This window comes from Cardiocondyla obscurior, linkage group LG19 (genome assembly GCF_019399895.1).
Source record: "Cardiocondyla obscurior isolate alpha-2009 linkage group LG19, Cobs3.1, whole genome shotgun sequence".
Lineage (NCBI taxonomy): Eukaryota > Metazoa > Arthropoda > Insecta > Hymenoptera > Formicidae > Cardiocondyla > Cardiocondyla obscurior.
Genome location: NC_091882.1, coordinates 2,706,982 through 2,726,754, shown reverse-complemented (window position 1 = coordinate 2,726,754; position 19,773 = coordinate 2,706,982). Strand labels below are relative to the sequence as shown.

Here is a 19,773-nt window from a genome sequence, read left to right as displayed (position 1 = left end):
CTGCGTGAGCATCCTTGCCCGCTTGTTCGACGAACTCAAATTTTTATATTAATAGGAAAAAAAAAAAGAAAAGGTACCTGACTCTCGATCATATTTCCCGATTCCTTTTGACCTTGCCACAGTTGATACAAATGCCTAAAGCGGTCCGCGATTACGAGTACTCTGGAGTGCAACCGGCGGTATTCGTCGTAATTCCCGTAGAACTCCTCTTTATAACGCCTTTTCTGTTCCGGATTGCTTATTGTAGTATATTCCCTGAACAAACCATTTTATATAAGCATTGCGTCTATCGCAAAGTTGTTTAATTAATTACTCGTTGATAAAAGGAAAGAAAAAAAGAAATCTCATTACTTAAATCTATTTCAGCGTATTAATCATAATCAATGACACTGTGAGTACTTACGTGCGGTAGTCGAGATACTGTCCGGTGCTTCCTAGCCTTTCGAACCCATCGACAGGCAGCGAGAATATGGCGGTACCACTGGTGCTATCAGGATAGATAGAAACGTTATTAGAGGTTTCGCCATAGATAGCCGCATCACTCGCGGCACTACTCCTGTTCCTAGACTCCCTTTCTCTATTTCTCTCTTCCCTCGCGCCTCGATTCCTATCGCTCCTGTCTCTCCTATCGTGATCGATCACGGTGCCTCCGGTCACTCCAGATACAACGACGACGCGATCGTCGTGGGGGTTACCCCTTTCACTATCGTCGGGCGACAACGGCGTCAAGCAAGATGATCGACTGGCACTGCTTGGAACCGTGCTAACGGTGGCAACGACGGGGACGTCGTCGTAGACGTTCCCATTACCCCGCAGTACATCACTATTTGCTGTCCTTTCGGCCCGGTAATCAACGCGGCTGCTGCTGCTGCTACTACCGCTGGTACGCTGCGAGTGTTGCCTCGAGTCCCAGCCGTCGAAACCGCTGCCGCCGCTGTTACTATTACTACCACCACCACTATTGCTGTTACCACAACCACTATTAACGCTGGCGGCACGATCGGCGACGCGATCGCCACCAGCGGTTGCACTAACACCACCGTTATTATAATAGCCGCTGCTGTACACCTTCTCGACGGCGGGGATGAAAGAGATTGGCTCGGGTTTCTTATAATGCGATATCCGCGGTTTCTTCGTCGGTAATCCGTCGTTACCCTGGTAGTATCCCGGTCTTTTATTACTGACCAAATTGGGCGGGGGTGCCGTGATTGCCGGCGGTGAGCCGGCGTGAATGGAATTGGGCGACTGGCCGCTACCTGAAGAAGCGTACGCAAAAGACGCATTAAAATAAATGTGTTCATATTCATATATGTAAATGGCGTGTCGCACGGCGACTCAACCTACCGCTGGAACCGCCGTCACTCGAGCCAGGCGGAGTGAGATTCTGAGGCTTCCGTCGCCTCAGATTCGTCCTCTCTTGCTCGGTGTAAAAAGGCCAGTCCTCTTGCACGTCGTTCCAGATGTGCCTGTGCAGATGATACGTGTTGTCGCGCATGTAAGCCACTTGCTTCAGGATCGTCGGCAAAACGTATCGCTCTCGGTCCCTTATACCCTCTGGAAATTAATCAACGTGTTAATTATATTCGAAAGCCGCGGGACCACTCGAGTCTTACCTTTGTTGAGACGATCGTAGAGTTCAGGCTTCTTGAACGGCCTCAGAGCAAGGACGTGAATGAGCCTTTCCCTATAAATAGAAGGAAACGTAAAATATATTAAAGTTCACTTATATCGAAAGACATTAATTAAAGAAAAAAAAAATATATATATATCTCTGATATTTTATTTAACGTTGAAGCGTCGAACGCTTTTAGCTTTTACGTTGCTGGTGCAATTAATTTTCTCTGTGATTCTATACTTTACTTTTTTTTTTTTTAAATCGAAGCTTGACTTATTCTTTTACATCGGAGTACTTACTTGAGTGGCCTACGCATAATATCGGAAATTTTTTTCTCTGGATTGCGAGTCGCCGGTAGATGGTTACTATTACTACTATTATTAGCGATCGGCTTATTGGTTGAAGCTTTGGGCTGACTACTGCCGGAAGTTGGAATGAACGTCGTAGATTCCCGATGCCTCGCGTACGATGACGGAGGCGGTATTGTCCTTCCGGTTCCTTTCACTTTCACCTTACGCCCGATATCCGGACCGTTCGCCTTGATGACCCTCGTGCTGAAATAAAATAGCATTAATCCCACTGAGCGAAAGAAAAATATTTGAAATCCCGTAAATTATTTAAACAACATTAAAAAAGAAAAAGAGAAAAAAAAAAAACGATTCCTATATATTTTAGAATTCTGTTTAATTTTAATATTTAATTAATTTATCCATGCAAAGACGGTACTTCCACCGGGTCGTTTTCTATCTCGATACAAGAAATTAAATACGATGTAAAGCGAGGGTCCTTTTGATTCCTCGGTCGGTCCGAAATATTAAGTTAAATCGAAATACAATTAAATCGAACGAAAGTAATAGATAGGTAGGCGGGGGGAGTGAGGGGTGAGGCGAGCGCGGTATGTTCCCTCACTACTCCCACTCTCGCTGTCCTTCTCCAGCGGTCGCGCAAGGCACACGTACACATTGCGCATTACACAGCGACCGCGTGTCCGTGCCGAATATAATACGCAATTGCGTACAACGAAAACCGCCCCGCACGAGAACTATCTTCTCCAGCCCATTCTCTACGTGAGGAGAGCACGCGCGATTACGTCTCCTTATCATAAAGTAAGTTAGATCCATACGCGAAGTAACCTTTTGTCTCGGACGCGTCGCGTAGACTCGCGCAGTTTTAATCAATCGTCCGGACTTTTTGTCTGCAGGTAATCAGTGCGAGGATCTGAGAGGAAGCTAGTCATCCTGACGGGAGGTCTGAGAGGAGGAGGAGGCCTCGGAAAGGCATCGTGCATCGACGGAGCAACCCTGGAGGTTAGAATTACTTTCATTGAAAGACAAAATTAATAGCTTGCCGACTAAATACTTGTAGCATCTCTGTAATCAATTATATATTTTTTTTGGTTACAGATCGACGCAGCTGCATCCACCGGTCGTCGACGGAAGTATCGTCACCGGCGAAATAAATAATTATACGAACCGCAGTCGGTTCGTCGGTCGCTTTCGGGAGTTCCGCTAGTTTTCGGGCGCTTTTTTACGATTATTTTTTCACGGGAGTGTCGAAAATCAACGTGCGAAAGTGTTTAATAATTGTCGCGTTTGTAAAATCACGGTCGGGTTGTTCGCGAGTGACTCGTGCGCGGAAGGATGACTCGACACGCAAACTGAGAGGAGGAGCAGGCCCGGGACGGGCGTCCTGCACCGGCGGAGCAACTATTAGGTAAATATAAATTTTTTTCTTTTAGAAAATCTTTAGAAAAATGAAGCTTTACTTTTATATTAATTAAAAAAAAAATAACACGTCTACATTAATGTTTTATTTTATGTTACAGCCACCGGCAGAATTCTACACCTCCGCTGAAGCTCATGCAGATCGGTAAGTCGCATGATTTTCTTTTTCGTAGTTCGCATTTTTCTTGAACTGGCAACACGTCGTCGAACATAGATGATTCAATTGTAATCATCATACAGAAATTGTTGTAATTAATTAATGTCCCCAATTATAATGACGCGCACGAATTTGGGACCTTGCGAAAAATAGCGCGCGCTAAGCGTGCGCGTGGTTTCTTCCAGTGCGAAATAAAAATAAATCATGTCGTGTTATTTCGAAGTTTAAAAGATATTTCATATTTATTTGGTAATTTAGAGAAGACCGTACGGTGTATATATTTTATCGCGGCGTAGCGTAACGCTCTTGGACAGCAAAACCTCTAGCTTCCGTTGTATATTTATGTACAAAACGGTCCCTGACGTGGCAATTAATGCAATTTACAGTAACGCTGACGTAGGGGTCCAATCGATCGGCCGGTTATGTAACTCGCTTTGGCGTAGACCGCGGTAAAGCGCCGCAAACGCCGGCGGGGAGAGGGGAAAGCGGAAAAGGGTTTAGCCGTGACAAAGTCGCATTCGCGAGGCGCTCTCAGCCTTGGCCGTGACGACGGCTGACTAAACAAATTAGCCGACAATGCAAACCCGTCGGACGAGAGCCGCAAAATCTCATTCACGCTCGCGTCGCGCTAACATACGTCAAGTAGTATCCCGAATATTGCGCTAACAGATTACTCGAAATAATTCTGAAGAACCCAGTCGGTCTTCGAGCAAATAATGACAAATAGTGCTAATAATATCGTAATAAATTATAATTCTTTTCTTTTTATATTGTTTTTTTTTTTAACACAACGCGAAGACCTCGAGCGTCGTATATCTCGCCAAACGTACGTACAGATGTTCGTCTACGTGAGAATCCGCAGCCACCGAGTTTTGTGAATCCCCGGATACTCGTCCGATTTATAAGCGACGCCCGAACCACGTTGCGACGACGTGCCGCCCCACGGTACGCCCGTCAAAGTCAGGTAGATCCCCGGGGGGCGCGATTTTCCGCGGATTTCCGCGGCGGGCGAGCCGCGTTAACTTGCCTCCTCGTAAATCCCATCGCGAATCGCGCGAAACATCCGTTAGGAGACTGGGTACCCACGGCGCGAAAGTTTGCGGGTGCGAGGCTTCTCCACGGAGGTGAGGATTATTTAGGGTTTCGCGGCGACCGTAGGAGAGTTCTGGAAAACGGAAAAAGGACGGTGCCGTCTCGTCGAAAAGGAAGAGAGATCTCTCGGCCGGTGGCGGCACGAAACGAACCACCGGCGAGGGTGTCTCTGGTCCTTAAGGGAACGCTCCTTACCATTTATTTTTGTTATTCTCCTCGGCCACCGCCATTCTGTGCCTGGTGGTCTCGTAAACGTCATCGTTCGCTTGTATCCGCATCTTGTACGGTATGGCGCCGAGGCTCTCGAGGCTCCTAAAATAAGAAAAAAAAACAAGAATAAAGATCGAGAGGCAATTCTTTAAGCGATTCGCGGTTGAACTAGAATGCGGGGGATTCGAAGACACACCGGCGGGATTAAGAGACGTATGATTACGAAAGGAAAGTTATTACCGTCGTCGTCGTGTTCGATTGATACGCGCGTTCGTAATGCGTTCGGTCGGCGAGCATGCCCGCCCTATTGTCGCTCGTTGTCGGCTCAAGAAATGGAGTGAAACGAGCGGAAACTGGCCGAGCTAGATCCGCGCTCAATTTATCACCGTTGCGCTGTTACGTTTTTTTTTTTCTTTCTTTAACGTCAATTCGTTAAATCACCGGATCGCATCATCGGCAAGAGTCAGCAGCCGGTTGCCACTAAATCGGTTTCTGCTGACGCAAGCCGAGCGCACGTTCGCGCGACGAGTGTGGTCGGCAAGTCAACACCTGCTGGCTCGCTAACAGCGACTTTAGTGTGTCAAGTTACCGCGATAAAGCCACCTGGCTCAAGGATGCTCCAAAGTTTTTTACGCCGCCTGCGATTTAGATCGCGGCTCGGCGCTTACGGCGGGAGATTACACGAAATTACCGTATCGCGCACCGAGTCCATTCACCGAGACGCTATTTCTCGGTCGTGGCGAGTTCGATAGTCCGATGACACGTAAAAAAAAAATATATATATATATATATATATCTTTCTCTCTGAGCGCTAAAAAGTACAACCGCAGCGAGGAATTTGATTTGGCCCGTGATTTTAATTTAATTTTCCTTTATCTCGACTCTTGCGAACGGATTAGGTACCGTGTTTGCAAAACGTGCGCGAACGTAAACGCGTCCAGGTCTCATACCGTAACAATCGATACGTACTTGGGGCCGGTCTGTTGAGCGCACTCGAGGCTACCCTGGGAACCCTCCATGTCCTGGCTGCTGGAGATGCTGAAGGTGAATCTGGACACCCCGTCGACGGACGGTATGCTGAGATGCTGAAATCAGATCGGGCCCCGATAAGTCGTCGTTCTCTTGATAATTGTATCGAATTACGAAACGCAACGCGCGTCTATAATACGCGACTTTCTTTTATCAAAGACAGATTAGCTCTTACAAGACAATTACACCGCACGTTTTATAATTCTCGCTCGAAAGCGCGCTCGGCTGGAAACATCGACGTTTCCCAATTACCTAAATTGTACGTATAGCTATTTTAAAAATAATTTATTATTAATTTAATTTTGAGCGAGCGACGCGTTGTCGCCTGGCCGCCGAAATAAATGCGACGGACGGTTTGATTTTTGTTTACCGTCGCTTAATAAATTGATAACGACGCTTAGGCGCTTTACGTTCGAGTATATGGACCGAGTGTCAGTTTCACGTCGTGTGTAATATATCCGCGATAATGTGATATCGAGCGGACGGAGCCCCGGCTCTCGGGTCCGCGCTTCTTCTCTCGCCTCTTCGCGTGTGCATCGGGCAGGAAATCGATCCCCGATCGACGTTGCGAAACGAGAACGCTGCGGCGATGGGGAACGCGAAGCGTGTCGTCGTTTGTGGAATTAGCGCGCGATCGCGCCGGTGGCTGCTTCCCGGCGATTATTTCGATCCTCTTCCGCCGCGATTTTATTCCCCCCTTTCGCGCGATGTTCTCGCGACGTTCGCCGTCGTCCAGGAACGGCGACGGAGTGGCAGGACGCGAATTTAACGAGCGCGGCGCGCTCCGGGGACCACGTGCCGACAAGAGAAGCGTGGGCGATGACGATGACGACGATGACGGGACAACAAATGCGGCGTACGTAATACCACTCAGGGGGAGCGATGAAGGAGGCAAAGACGAGCGCTTCTCTCATGGGTATTCGCGTATCGAGGCCACAGGGGCTTCGCGAGCGCATCTCTTTCTCTCCGCTCCTCTCCTCCGGCGGGATAGACATGCCGTCATTGTCGTCGTCGTCGTCGTTGTCGTCGTCGCCGTCGCCGTCGTCGTCGTCGTTTCTTAAACGAAAGGTCGAATCGCGCGAGAATGCGATATGAAAGTTTTGTGAAGGGAGCAGCCGCGCGAGAGTCGGGAGTGCTCATTTAAATTTCACCGCGCGCGCGGAAGGACGGCCGGTTCTGTCCGGCTGGTTTGTCCGCCCTGCTGGCTCGCTCCTGCGGCCGCAACGAGACGAGATCGCCCATTGTGCGAGTGTCGCGCGAGTACCCAGCCGGTTTCGGATTCTCACGCCGCCGTTCGAAAGAGAGACCCGCGAGCGATCGGAGCGGATTCACTCGGAGAACGTTCCCCCTCTTTACCCGGGAAAGGAAATTCAGATCTCGATACCGAGGATGTTATTCCTCGCGGAACAATAGCTGCGTTAATTATTATTTCATTACGTTTCATTTTATTTTAATTTTTTTTTTATTTTTTAATTGCTTTAGTTTCCAACTTGCGTATTCGATTGAAGTCGTTTTCGCGGACTCTTATCTCGCGTCAACTAATTACAGCTATATGGCGATTGAATTTTGTAACATTCCTGTCGGAAAGTTCCAGTCGACGTGCAGCGCCGCAACAGATAGCGTAATCTCACTCCTTATCTCGCTTCGAGTGTGGGTTTGTTAAAACGGAACTTTAATCGGTGATCCAAGTTATCTGTAAATTTTGACCGGTGCCGATAGTGCCCGAAAAACTCGGGGGGGAAAGAGAGAACCACGCGACGAAACTATTTCTTTAATTTTTTTTTTCTGCGCCCGGAAAAAACGGGGGATTGCGAATTCGTGAAAGAATCCGCGGATCAAAGTTTATCGGCGTTTCTCAGTATTATCGGCGCGCGAACGTCAAACGGGTAACGAGAAACAATCGCGCCGTATTAATCATTTATTCGTGCCGCGCATAATGAGGTGCGAGGACAATGCGACCGACACCTCTGCCTCATTGTCTCTATTAAATTTCCCTCCTCTCCCCCCTGTCCCCTCCCTCGTGCCGCATTCTTTCGCAATTAACCGAAGTAATTATCGGCGGGGAAACGATTTTAACGTCGGCGGTCTATTTTCGGTGTAGCTTTCCGCGTACGAATGACGCGGATAGTAGACCGCCCACTTACTTCACGCTGCCAGATTGGGATTATTTCGGTCCTTAAGGCCGCGGGTGACAGCTGACCGAGCAACGAACGAACGGTAAGTGTTCGCGCGTTGCACTTGCCGCATTTCTCGCGTGACAGGAGAGTCCGCCGTGCCCCGTATCTCGCTGCTTATCGCCGGGTTATTATACCCACGTTTAGAGTTAAAAATAAAATATATAAGAATTAAAAAAAAAAAAATATATCGCGTTGCTTTCGCACTTAAGATCAATCCGTCTGCGCGCCGCCTCTAATCATCCTGCTTAATTGCTTCGAAGACGTTTAAAATTATTTCGACGTCTTATCGCGCGGCTCGCGGTCGAACCTCCGAGTTTGCGAACTCGCGCACGGAGCTTCTACGCGAGGCTCGACTCTCCTCGCGAATAAAGACACGCGAAAAATGCGCTACCGGCTTACGCGGGGGATTCCGCGAGGTTGCCGGGATTCATCTCGCGTGACAAACGCCAGCGAGTTTTGCAAACCGCGGGAGCACACGTCTCTTTACGAGTGGAGTATGCCAATAATGCGCCGTCCGCCGCGTGCGGGATTCCGGAGGTGCAGGTAAAGAAACGAGAAGCGCCCGGCGCGTCCCGAGAAAAATTACGGAGCGCAATTACGATCGTCGTCAGCTGGTCACGTATCGCTGACGTGAAATACGCTGAACTTGCTAATGAGCCTTATCTCCCAGATTTACACGCCGCCGAGCGGCATGTTCTAATCTTGATTCGTCATTATTATTATTTTCACCGCGTCACGTCCGTCGTCCATCATCGGCACCGCGGAGCCGGTGATTTATGAAGAACGTTCGGAACAGAAGGATATATTTCATTTTTTATTTCTCTTTTATTTTGCGGGAGAGGGAAAAAAAAAAAGAAATGCGGATCGCTTTCGAGAAGCCCGAGCGTCGCGAAATGATAGATATTAATAACGTAGCGTTATTTATTTCTTCGGAAACGTTGCGTATGTAACGGTGATGCACGCCGGCGATGCATAGCCTCTCTGAAGAATCGCGAGCGCGACACGCATCGCGGAGATGCGTGGAGTCGTCGAAAGCCACGCGCGTAAATAAATTATCTCTTTGACCGGCTATTTTTATAAATTCATATTAAATTCACGGATTTATGCGGAATTGTTTTATCGGCTATCTCGACATTTATCTTCGCGCCTCTGGAGATATCGTAAGACACTCGAGGCGGCGGATTAGTTTTGATCGTGGAATAACCGGTCAACCGCGGCGGCGATCGATCCCCTCGATCGAACGCGGGAGGGCAACTTTCACCTGGCGAACCGGTGTCAATCGGGGTGATGTGGAAAAAGGGGAAATCCGCGAGCACGTGGATCGGAGAGACTCGTAGGATCGCGAGAATAATGCGCGAATTCGTGAAACGAATTGATGAAACGTGGGTACGAGGCCGGGTGCGTGCAGCGGCACGTTGGCGACCTAAGCCCCGTCGCTTATCACGGCGGGCACACGTGACGACCCCAGACACGCACCTTGGAAACGCACGAGCGATCCTCTGGCGCGCGCGACCGAGGCGCGTGAGGATTGCCAGGTGCCGCGATTTTGAAACGTACGTGCACGCGGCGCGTCCGCACACACGTGGACCACTCGGAGGGTCTTGGCTCCGATCACGATACCGTTCCGCCCGCAGCCTCCCCCAACGATCCTCTCCGTCCGACCGAGCAGAGATCCGTCGCGAGATCATTTTTTATTCACTCGGGTACCCCGAACGGTCTCTCAAGAAGAACGAATCGCTGAGATCACAGTTTTTCTTCGCCCGCGAATGATCTCAACGAGGGACGAGACGCTTTCGAACGCTCGAACAATCGGCTGCTGCGTCAGGTGGGAAAATATACCGCGTTTCTTTTTTTTTTTTTCTTTCTTTTTTTTTCTCTTTTTCCCCTTTTTTTCGCGGCCGCGTCCCTGCGCGCTCGATGGCGAAACGAGACGAGAGATAAGCGCGTATCTGAGAAACCGACTGTCCCTGGCTCGGGATGCGGCTCCATCTGGCACAAGGTCATCAACGTCACCGTATAGGTGCCCCGGCTCGTCTGTGGAAAAAGTAATAAAAGAAAAAAAAAAAAGGAAAGAAAAATAAAAGAGATGCGCGTGCACCTCGATGCGGCCCGAACCAATCGGTGACCTCACCGCCGTATTTTTGTTTCTCCTTTCTCTCGCGCGGATCTCTCGCCCCCCTCGCGTCGCCACCCTGCCAGTCTTCCACATATGCGAGCACGCGCGTAGTGACGTTAATTAACTAACTCCACCGACCGCGAACAGGCAGGCACGTTCGATTCGCGCGCGCGCGCGCGCATCGACGGTGCAGAAAATAAATCGGCGCTAAGTGAAAGTAACACTGCGCCGGTTTCACGCCGACGGATCGTCGCGAAACGCCGATTTCGCGTCGCGCAATCGGACGAGGTGGATTGCTAACAAGCCCGACGCGTCTCCGGATTAATTGACGACCAGCCGGGGCAGCTCCGAAACGCCGAAACGCGAAATCTCCCACGTAGACCATTGTTTTCTTTTTTTTCCTCTCTTTTTCTTTTTTTTAATTAATAAAAATATACGTACAACACGTCGTAATAATTTCCGGTACGGAAACCTGCTCTCTGCCGAAATCACGTTGGACGAAGTCTCGCGCCGTTTACTCGGGCACTCCGATGCGGCTGTAACCCGGATAATTATCCAGGCGTTTTAATTTTAAGACGGCGATTACGCGAGATAAACTCAGCCGGCGGGCGACAGCGCCACGAAAGTTGACGAATTAAATCTGTGTTAAGTGAAAGCCGCGCCGGATTGCGAAACCCGGTAGCGTGCAAAAAAAAGAAGAAAAAAAAAAATCATATATATATTTATCGCGAAGGCTAGACTGGCTTTAAAGAAACTATCATTCTTTTACCTGCAGGAAATTGTATTGTTGCTCCGCCCAGTGATGGCCGCCGCTTAAATAATTCGCGATGAACGCGCACGACTTTATTTCCCATTAAGGAGAACGCGCGAACGAGTGCGGCGAGGCACAGAAGTGCATTCTCGCGGAATTACATCGGTAGAGGACGATTCGGTAAGCATGCTTCACATTCGCGTCGACGTTTGGAATGCATATTACCGTTTGCGCAATCGAGTGAGTTACATCGGTGTAAACGGCGAATGAATTTTCGGCGCGCCCGTAGAAAGGGCGCTCTCAGCCTCGGTAATCCGTTTGTCGTCGCCCGCATGCATCCCCGTGACGTTTGTGTAAGCGATAGAACAAAACCGCCGTCGATAAGGCTTCCGGAGAGGCGAGCAGGGGGGAACAGGGAGCCGCCAGCCGTTACGACACGGGAAAATTTTATACGTAGAATTTACGACGGTGTCGCAACAAGCTGCGGAGGCATAAAAAAGAAATACAAAAATTAATTACCGGCCTCAATAATCGATCTATCTACGCTAACCGTTGTCCGGCCACGGCAATCTAAAATAATTCCAAGATAATCCGAATACAAAAAATTTGTCACAATAAGCTGCGGAGGAGGCTTAAAAAAAAATACAAAAATTAATTACCGGCGCAGTAATCGATCTATCTACGCTAATCGTTGTTCGTGCGACGACAATCTAAAATAATTCCAAGATGATCCGAATAAAAAAAAATCTCCCCCCGTAAACCGATTCTTTTATCTGAACAGCACACGTTGCGATATCGCCACTTCCGCCGACAATGAGCGGCTCGTTAGCCCCGTTAATTATTCAACGAACGGCTCTACGTCGAGATTTTACGGCCGCCGCGATTTCCCCGAGACATCGCACGTCGCGCAAGAGACGCTGAGAGGACCGCTCCTCGTCCGGAATTTGCAAATGAAAGTTCCGCGGAGAGTCCGACCTACCCCGGAAGCACTCCCGACAGTCCCGGGTCCTCTTCTGCGAAATTACTATCCGCAAAGTCGGCGGGACACTTCCGACCACCGCGCAGACGAGCGGGTACTCCGTTGCGCATTCGCGTGGTGCTAATTAATCGGGACGCGCTTGTCGCCGCACGTCTCCTCGCTTGGCACGTCGCCGATTTTACAGAACGCGATTGATAATTACGACGCTAATGTAAGCAGCGGCGGGCGCGATTCGCTGGACGATTCGCGGAAAAGCGAGCAGCGCGAAGAGCCGCTCAAAACTCGTACGCATTAGAACACGTCCGCGCGCGTGCTTATCACGTACGCACCGGAGATAATTATTATCTAGATTCGCGTGCGGAGGCAATCCCACGAATTATTACCCCGCGGAAAGTCTTGAGCGTGTTCCCGTTTCTTTTTTTTGTGTGTATTTTTCTTTCATATAAATACATATCTCTTTATCAGCGCATCTGCGTTAACTGTCTGAAGACGGTTTTAGATTCAGCGCGGCATTAGTGCCGATTGCTTAAAGAGGTAATAAATTTTATCGCGGAGGAAGATTACGATTCTTCTTACCCGGATCTCGAAGAGGCGACGTAGACGGTTAGAGTTTTCCGACCTTTTTAGCTTCGATTCTTACGAGATCGGTCTCCCGAGTACGCTCGGAAGAGAGCTGACCAAATCTATTCGCTGCATTGAACTTCTCCCGCCTCCCTCCCGACGTTACTTTCCAGTTCTTTGAACTCGTGTGTCATTCGCGACGGAAGGTGCAGCAAGCGTTCCGGAGGAAAAGCAGACGCCGATCTCGATCGGCGGGGGTCCAGTCGGTTTGAAAGAGAAACTCGGGGACGCGCGCGTCCGACGATCTCGTTCGACCTCGAAATATCGCGCGCGGTTCTTTAGATGCGGATTATAAAAGCGGGGGAGGCTCTCGTTAATTAAAATTCGTGTCGTCGCGATCGTCAGGCCAGCCACCGACACCTCGCGCGAGTCGATGACTCAGAAGAGCGTTATATTTATAGCGGCGCACTTCGTTTCTTCGCGAAGAGGGTGAATCACGGCGTCGAAATCGTGAGCGGATCCTCGATCAGCTTTTCCTCCGCTTCGTCGACTCCGAATCGCGGTAAATTAAACGCGGCGCAACGAGTCCGGATTCGAGCTTACCTTCTGCGCGAGCATCACCTCCCAATTATAGATACTTTTATCGAGGGAGACGGAAAGATAATGAGTCGTGTACCGGTGTAATTAATACCCTCGCGACGACGACGGCGATGACGCTGCCGATTAGTATGTCAGTAGGTTGCCGATTCCAAGTCGCGAGTCGGCCAAATTTGGACGCTCGGCGATGGTTGGCCAAGATCGCGCTCGAAATTTGCATTTACTCTCCCATAATAATTCTTCATACCGTTCGATCTATGAATTTATCTAAAATAAGTCGCGATTTAATTCGTGCCGAACTAAGAATCGTCAGTGTCGTTAATTGTTTCTTTCTGATATAATTATTATTTAATTTTTCTTTACTTAAAACATCTTTTTTTCTTTTTTTTTTTTTTTATAAATAATATTACAAGTTTCAAGTGATACCTTAACCATTCAACTTTCAAATATGTCAACAATATTAATTAATGGTTTTACGCACAGATAGTATCTTAATTATTCGTTTGGAAAAGCAATGGTTGGTCATTTCTGTAATTTTTTTTTTTTTTGCTCGCGGAGGTGATTGAACGTTCGTGTGCACGTGAACAACGCGTGTTACCCACAGCCCATTTAAATTAAAATCACGGCAAGAATAAAGCAAAAGAACGCGAATGCGTAATGACGAGGCTGCGTATGCCCAAGAACTACGCCGGTTACGTGACTCACTTGAATTAAAAGCGTCGGCGCTCCCGGCGGACGTCGCGAAAAAAAAAAAAAAAATAGAAAAAACAACATGTAAATGCAAATGTCAAGATTATCGCTCAGCCGGGCGGAAATAATGAAAGGCGACAATACTTTTATCACTCGCCGTTGGCGCAAAATGGCAAAGAGAAGCGAGGAAATCGCTTTTTCTTCCGTCTTCCCCTTGTTACCCGAACTTTTCCAGGCGAGCGTCCGCTCGCTCGGAATTAAATTGGACGTCGCAAATGCTTTTCGCTCGCCGTTGAACATCGAATAAAAATATAAAAAAAAAAAATAAAAAACTGAAATCCACATAATTATACACGACTCGGCGGAGAACTTCAAGGTCCGCCGGAGATATGCGATCCCTATTTTATAGTACATTATTATAGTACATATTAAATACCGGGTGTTATTCTCGAGTCCCTTTATTAAGCGCGCGATGACACGATTTCCTTCACAAAGGACACCGTTGTTTCAAAAGGGAAGACTTATCGGCCGCTCGAATGAGCCTGATCGCTTATCGATAAGACGTTCCACTAATCTCGTCGTCGGAATCGGACAATGCTCGCGCTGCTAGGCTTCTGGCCTGTCGGAATGGGCTCAATAGATGCAAAATCCGGCGAGAGGGATTCGGCGGGCGAGATAACGTCGAAACGCGCCGACGGGGCCGATAAGGTCGGCGACATTTCAGACAAATAGCCGGAAACCACGGGGCGGGCGTTGCTCGAAAAATTGTTTCGGCTATCTTATCGCGGATTTATTTTTCCTTTTGTCTTCGAGGCACGCCCGGAGGTGGCTCGACGACTACCGGTTGTACGAAGCGCGTTTTGGTTTCCGGCTGTCGCCGCGGAGTCAAAGGGCAATCTAAATCCAAGAGGAGCGCGTAGGAACGAAGCGTCTAATCGTCCATCTCGCTCGGTCGTTTAACTCGTAGTTAAATATACGACATAATTACGTAAAAAGAGTTGCGCGGAAAAGAATCTCTTAATTAGGGGGATTCCGGCACGGGAAGTACCCGAGGACTTTTTTTTTTTTTTTTTCCTCTTCGCTCTCACGAGAAGCCGATGTGAGATTGCATTCCTTGCGATAATTAAACGTACAAGTAATAATATAAAAGTATATATATGTGTATACGTATGTACGTATATCGGTTTCGAGAGGTTAAGAGGATTCGACGCGTCAGCCGGAGGAAAGGCACTTTGCAATTCAATTCGTTCCTCCCGGAGTCTTATGTTATTTTGTCGGCCTTGCAGCGGCGATGCACGCCTCCGTTTTCCTCATTCAGCGTCGGAAAACATGGAATCCGGAGATGGGAATCTTCCATCGAAGAGCGACGGCGCGGAAACAATAGAGCCGACCGGCCGGCGCGAACCCAGCAAATTAATAATAGACTTAATTTCAATAAAAAAAAAAAAAAAAAGCAGGCGGCGAACGGGCGGGGGAGCGATCGATTAGAAAATTCCCATCCCGAGAATCCGTAAAAACTTTCAAATGTCATCGGCGAGATAAGGATGATAAAAAAGAAAGGAAGAAAATACGTGTTGCAAGAGTGTGCACTGGCTGAATATAAAAATACGAGATAACCTTTGTGGCCGCGATAGAGGATTACAATCGCGCGAATGAAATTAACTGACAAACGGCGCGGGATTTCTTTTTCCTTTTTTTTTTTTTTTAATAGCGAGCGCGACCGAGACGTTGCCGAGAAGACGTACCTGCCGCGTCGGAGGCTGCACCGAGCGAACAATTTAAGCGCGTGATTCGTTTAATCCGCGTCCCGGATTAGATTACTTCCGACCAGGCTGCAACGTCAAATGTTGTTTCCAATTCGAGCTTATCGACTCGGCGTACGCGCGCGCTCTTTATTTTAAACCGTGTGCGTGAGATGAGCCTCCGTGGGAGTAGGAATACGCATGTATGCCATCTCGACACGCGAGATTAGCCGCATCGTTTGGACCCGCGTGCCGCGTATCTCGACCGTCACCTCGACCGCGATCGCGTTAACCATCGATTCGCACCTCGGCTAAAAGAGTTCGTACAGGTTGGCCGATACCGCGACTCGCGTCGTCGGGTGCAACGAGCGTTTCCGCGCCTGAGAAGGTATGCCTCCCTCTTATCAAAATCTTAGCCAAATATACTTGTTTTTGTGAGAGAAACGATAACGCGGTACGTCCGCCGTCTCCTTCGTCTCCCTGTCGAGCTATCTCACGCCGCTTTCTGGCGAACGATAATATTCAACGCTCGCGTCTACACCGCCGGCAGCAAAATGCCAACGACGAGCGGCCGGATCGCCGGCAGCCGGATTAACGATATTATTATCGCCATTGATAACGGCGCTTCTCAATTTTCCCGTCCGGCGTGCGTTCACTCGACGGACGATCATTGCGCAATAAAAGGCTCGTAAAAACCGGGGTCTCCCCCACCTTGTAAAAGAAGCGCTGTTGCGTTTTAAAGACGACACGTAATAGTACCTCGTATTAAAAATTACGCTCATAATACCCGCAGTAAAATGCGTATCGCGGAAAAAATTTCTAAGTGCCGCAAACCGAGATTTATCGTTGCTTTTCGTACTCGCTAGAATACTGATTGTCTCGTGCAAACTTTTTAGCAGCATAAATTACAGAGTAAACGTGCAATTATAAACTCTACGTGTGTCACTTAAATTGATTAAGTGAGAAAAATGTGCGATATTACAGCGTGTGCTAATTACTTATCTACGTCTGTTAGCTTTTCACACCCAGGCAATTTTTACTGCAGTAACGAGATCTTTATTTTTTCTTTTTTTTTTTCCTCGAATGCATCTTGTTCCCTCTTGCTCGCAGAACACGCGCACCCTTCGGCGTCGCGCGTATTTTCTCGGTAAATTATTTTCCTACGGGACTAAGTTTAGCACAACCGAGCGTTTCCCGGACTGCCGACCTCGAGAAGTCTCCAAAGAAAGCTACACGGGGCTTCGTTCGTTGTTTCAAAGTCGCGTCGGCATTGAGATCCTCCTCTTTATCCCGGAAACTTTTTCTAAAGGCGACGCCCAGAGATTTTGTTCGATATGATTGATTCCTCCGCGTCATGGAATCCGGGAAAAAAAAAGTGACAGCGGTTCCTTCCAATTGCGGCGACCTCCGCGTTCCGATCCGAGAATCGACTTTCCACCTCGGCCGGAAGCTTTCCGATCGTTTCCGGCAAAACAATTGTAGAAATACGCGAGTAAACAAAATTGTTACGGCCGATAAAACCCCTTCGAATTGGAGATCTGCAATTTATTTGCGAGGGCTTTACGAGAGAGACTTTATAAACGTCTGAAAAGACGAGGCGCGTCGCGAAAAAATTAGAGCCGGATTTAGAGCTCAAGGCTACGCTCGTTCATTGTGAATAAAGCCGAGATAAAAACAGCGTTTTAAATGTCACCAACCAGAAACCACGTCGCTCTTCCAACGCAGTTAAGTTTATGCTAATCTTACGCGCTCTCGTTATGCTTTAGCGCGCCGAAATTACGAGTGCCGCTCCGCGCGATCGTACTCGCGTCGAGATTTCAAGTGTCGCTTCGTGAGATCGTTCTCGCGTCGTGAGGACCAAGTTGAACATTCGACGCGACCGGGTGACGAAAAATAGGAACGAAAACAGTAACAACCAATGACGTAATTCAGAAAAATACATTAATTGTGCGAGCAAACACGATGCGCTGAAAACAGATTCGCTCAAGGATAAATTAGAGCCGCGTGTTACCGTATTCCGCCGTGTTCTCGGCGGAGGAGGCTCTACGTGCGACTCTCTCGTACGCGTACGAGTGTAAATCGAGCGTGTGCGCGAGCGTATTAGCGCGCGTCCTTCAGAGGCCCCTCCGCCTGTCGCGAACGTTTGCCAAGTCGAGCGCGACGCTTACAGGAAAGAAGTTAACGCGTGGAAAAAAAAAAAAAAGATTGGGACCCACTGCGCACTTGGCGCCGCGAGTCGTTGCGAGAAATTCATTAATCACTTGGAATAAAAAAAAAAAAATAAACGTTTTCAAAGTTTTAAACGCGCGATACAGGTGGAGAAGCTTTGCATCGAAAAGAAAAAAGAAAAAAAAAATACAATCGAGATATGCAGACGGCTTTGCATTGCGGAAGCGTATGAATCACTGCAATAATAAAATGTTTATGCGACATGAAAATAAGGACGCGAGATGTATGTCAGTGTTTCGTGACGTTGAGCGAGACGCGCCGATTGCGAAGGAATGCCGTTCGTTTCCTCGACAAAAAAAAAATAAAAATAAAAATGTTCGACGGCGAGGTATCGCGGGCACAGCCCACAGGCCCGATAATTCCACGCGGCGGTAACAATGAGCGCGGACACGATTAAAATGGCCGTGGCCGCTTTCGAAAATCGAAAAGAGACGCGCAGGTGTTTGCGACGCATCTATCATATGGTACGTGTTAAAAAAAAAAAAAAAAAAAAGAAAAGAAAAGAAAGAGATATCGGGCCGTGAAGACGGTTTTGCGAAACGAGTTAATGCGTCATGGGAAAACACGGGGACGTGCATAGATCGAGACGGAGGGAGGGAAAAATATTCAGAGAAGAAGACAGAAAGAGAGAGAAAGACGGGGGGAACGGGGAGGGAAGAGACGAAGACGCACGTGCGATACGTTGCCAAGGTAAAGAAAGTGAATTTCCGTTTTCACGACGTTCCACGGAAGGCATTGGCCCGAGAGCCGGAAGTAGTTACGATCGGATTTCTCATCGGCGAAGAGGCGCGGAGAGCCCCGGCGTTGGATACAAGTTGCCATCTATCACGGCTAACGACCACCGGCAGAAGCCGATCCATCTCTCGATATACCGCCGGGGATCACCGATCCTTTATGCCAGCCCGCCCGTCCTCTTTACCGTCGACGTTTATTCCGCGCGTCGCCGACAGAAGATTCCTTTCAACCTCGCCGCAATCCCGGTCCGCCGAGGGATTCCTAGCTTCAAATCTTTAATTTCCACGGTTGGATTTTTATCCCGAGCGGTTCTCTCTCTTCCCCGGTCGAAGTCCGAGACGTAAAGCGGACGGATCGCGATCGCATTTGACGGTGACCCAGAGTTTCTCCTCCCGACGTTCGTCATCCGGGCGTCGCAACTCGCGGTGGCAATTCATGCGCGGCGAATTATTACGTACGCAACCCTGCCTTCGATTCCCCGACTTCCCGCGTATCCCGCATCGCTCCCGCCTGCCTCTCCCTCTCGCCCGTCAAACGACTCCGTCTGTATTCGTTCTTATTATTATCCGCCGCGCAACAACGGTTGCGCAACGTCTTTTATTAGCCGGCTGTGCTCGCCGGGGACGATCGCGAAATCGCTCGATCGTTAGCTCGCTCGAACGTTGTTTTCGACTGTATCGCGTCGCTTCGCTTACTTGCTCGCGCGTGGCGAATACGCACGCAGGCACGCGTGAACGAAAATAAACCGCGGCTTGTCAAAACGGCACCGCGTTAGCCGACGGTGGATCGTTTCGTGGAACGAGGCCCCCCGCTGTCGGCCGATTTCTTGAAAACGTCGCGCGATAAAAGCGAATCGATCCGTCACGTCTCAAACGAGACATACATGTATGTCCTAATATACCTTCGGGGAAAAGAAGTTATCAGTCGCCGCTGACGTCAAGCCAATTAACGACCAACGGAGTCGCTTCGCGTCACGTTTGACGAAATGTTATCGCCTCGCTCGCACACGTGTCGTTGCATAACGTAGGCGGGTAACGTCCACGATCATTAGTTCCTTACGCCAACGCGTTAATCCAAGTCCAGCATCCAGGAAACGTGCGCGAGCTCCTCGAAATTTCCTCGAATTATCGCCGACGGCCGCTTAGAGGAAAAGACCTTGCTAGTATCCGGTAGCAACGATGGTGCGACACACACGTGCGTGCATCCCGCACGCGTAGGATGATATCTCGTGCCGCGAGATCCGCGGAGATATTTGTTTCGCGAGGCCGACGCCTCGCCTCATTTGGGCATTCACGCGAGATACCGAAGAGGGCCTGCGCCGATTCCGCGATTCCATTCTTTTTTTTTAATTTTTTTTTACACGAAGACG

General features: G+C 48.9%; 1 protein-coding gene across 1 annotated transcript in view; it reads right to left on the bottom strand.

Annotated features, from left to right (window-relative positions):
• Positions 1–19,773, bottom strand: part of Su(tpl) (Suppressor of Triplolethal) — a 65,294-nt gene that overhangs the window by 6,451 nt on the left and 39,070 nt on the right. The window contains exons 3-9 of the mRNA XM_070669660.1: positions 5,768–5,883; positions 4,784–4,900; positions 1,915–2,169; positions 1,614–1,684; positions 1,345–1,554; positions 404–1,256; positions 78–255 (exon numbers count right to left, since the gene is read on the bottom strand). Of these exons, the coding sequence (XP_070525761.1) occupies positions 78–255; positions 404–1,256; positions 1,345–1,554; positions 1,614–1,684; positions 1,915–2,169; positions 4,784–4,900; positions 5,768–5,883 (1,800 nt within the window). The remainder of the gene's footprint in view (positions 1–77; positions 256–403; positions 1,257–1,344; positions 1,555–1,613; positions 1,685–1,914; positions 2,170–4,783; positions 4,901–5,767; positions 5,884–19,773) is intronic.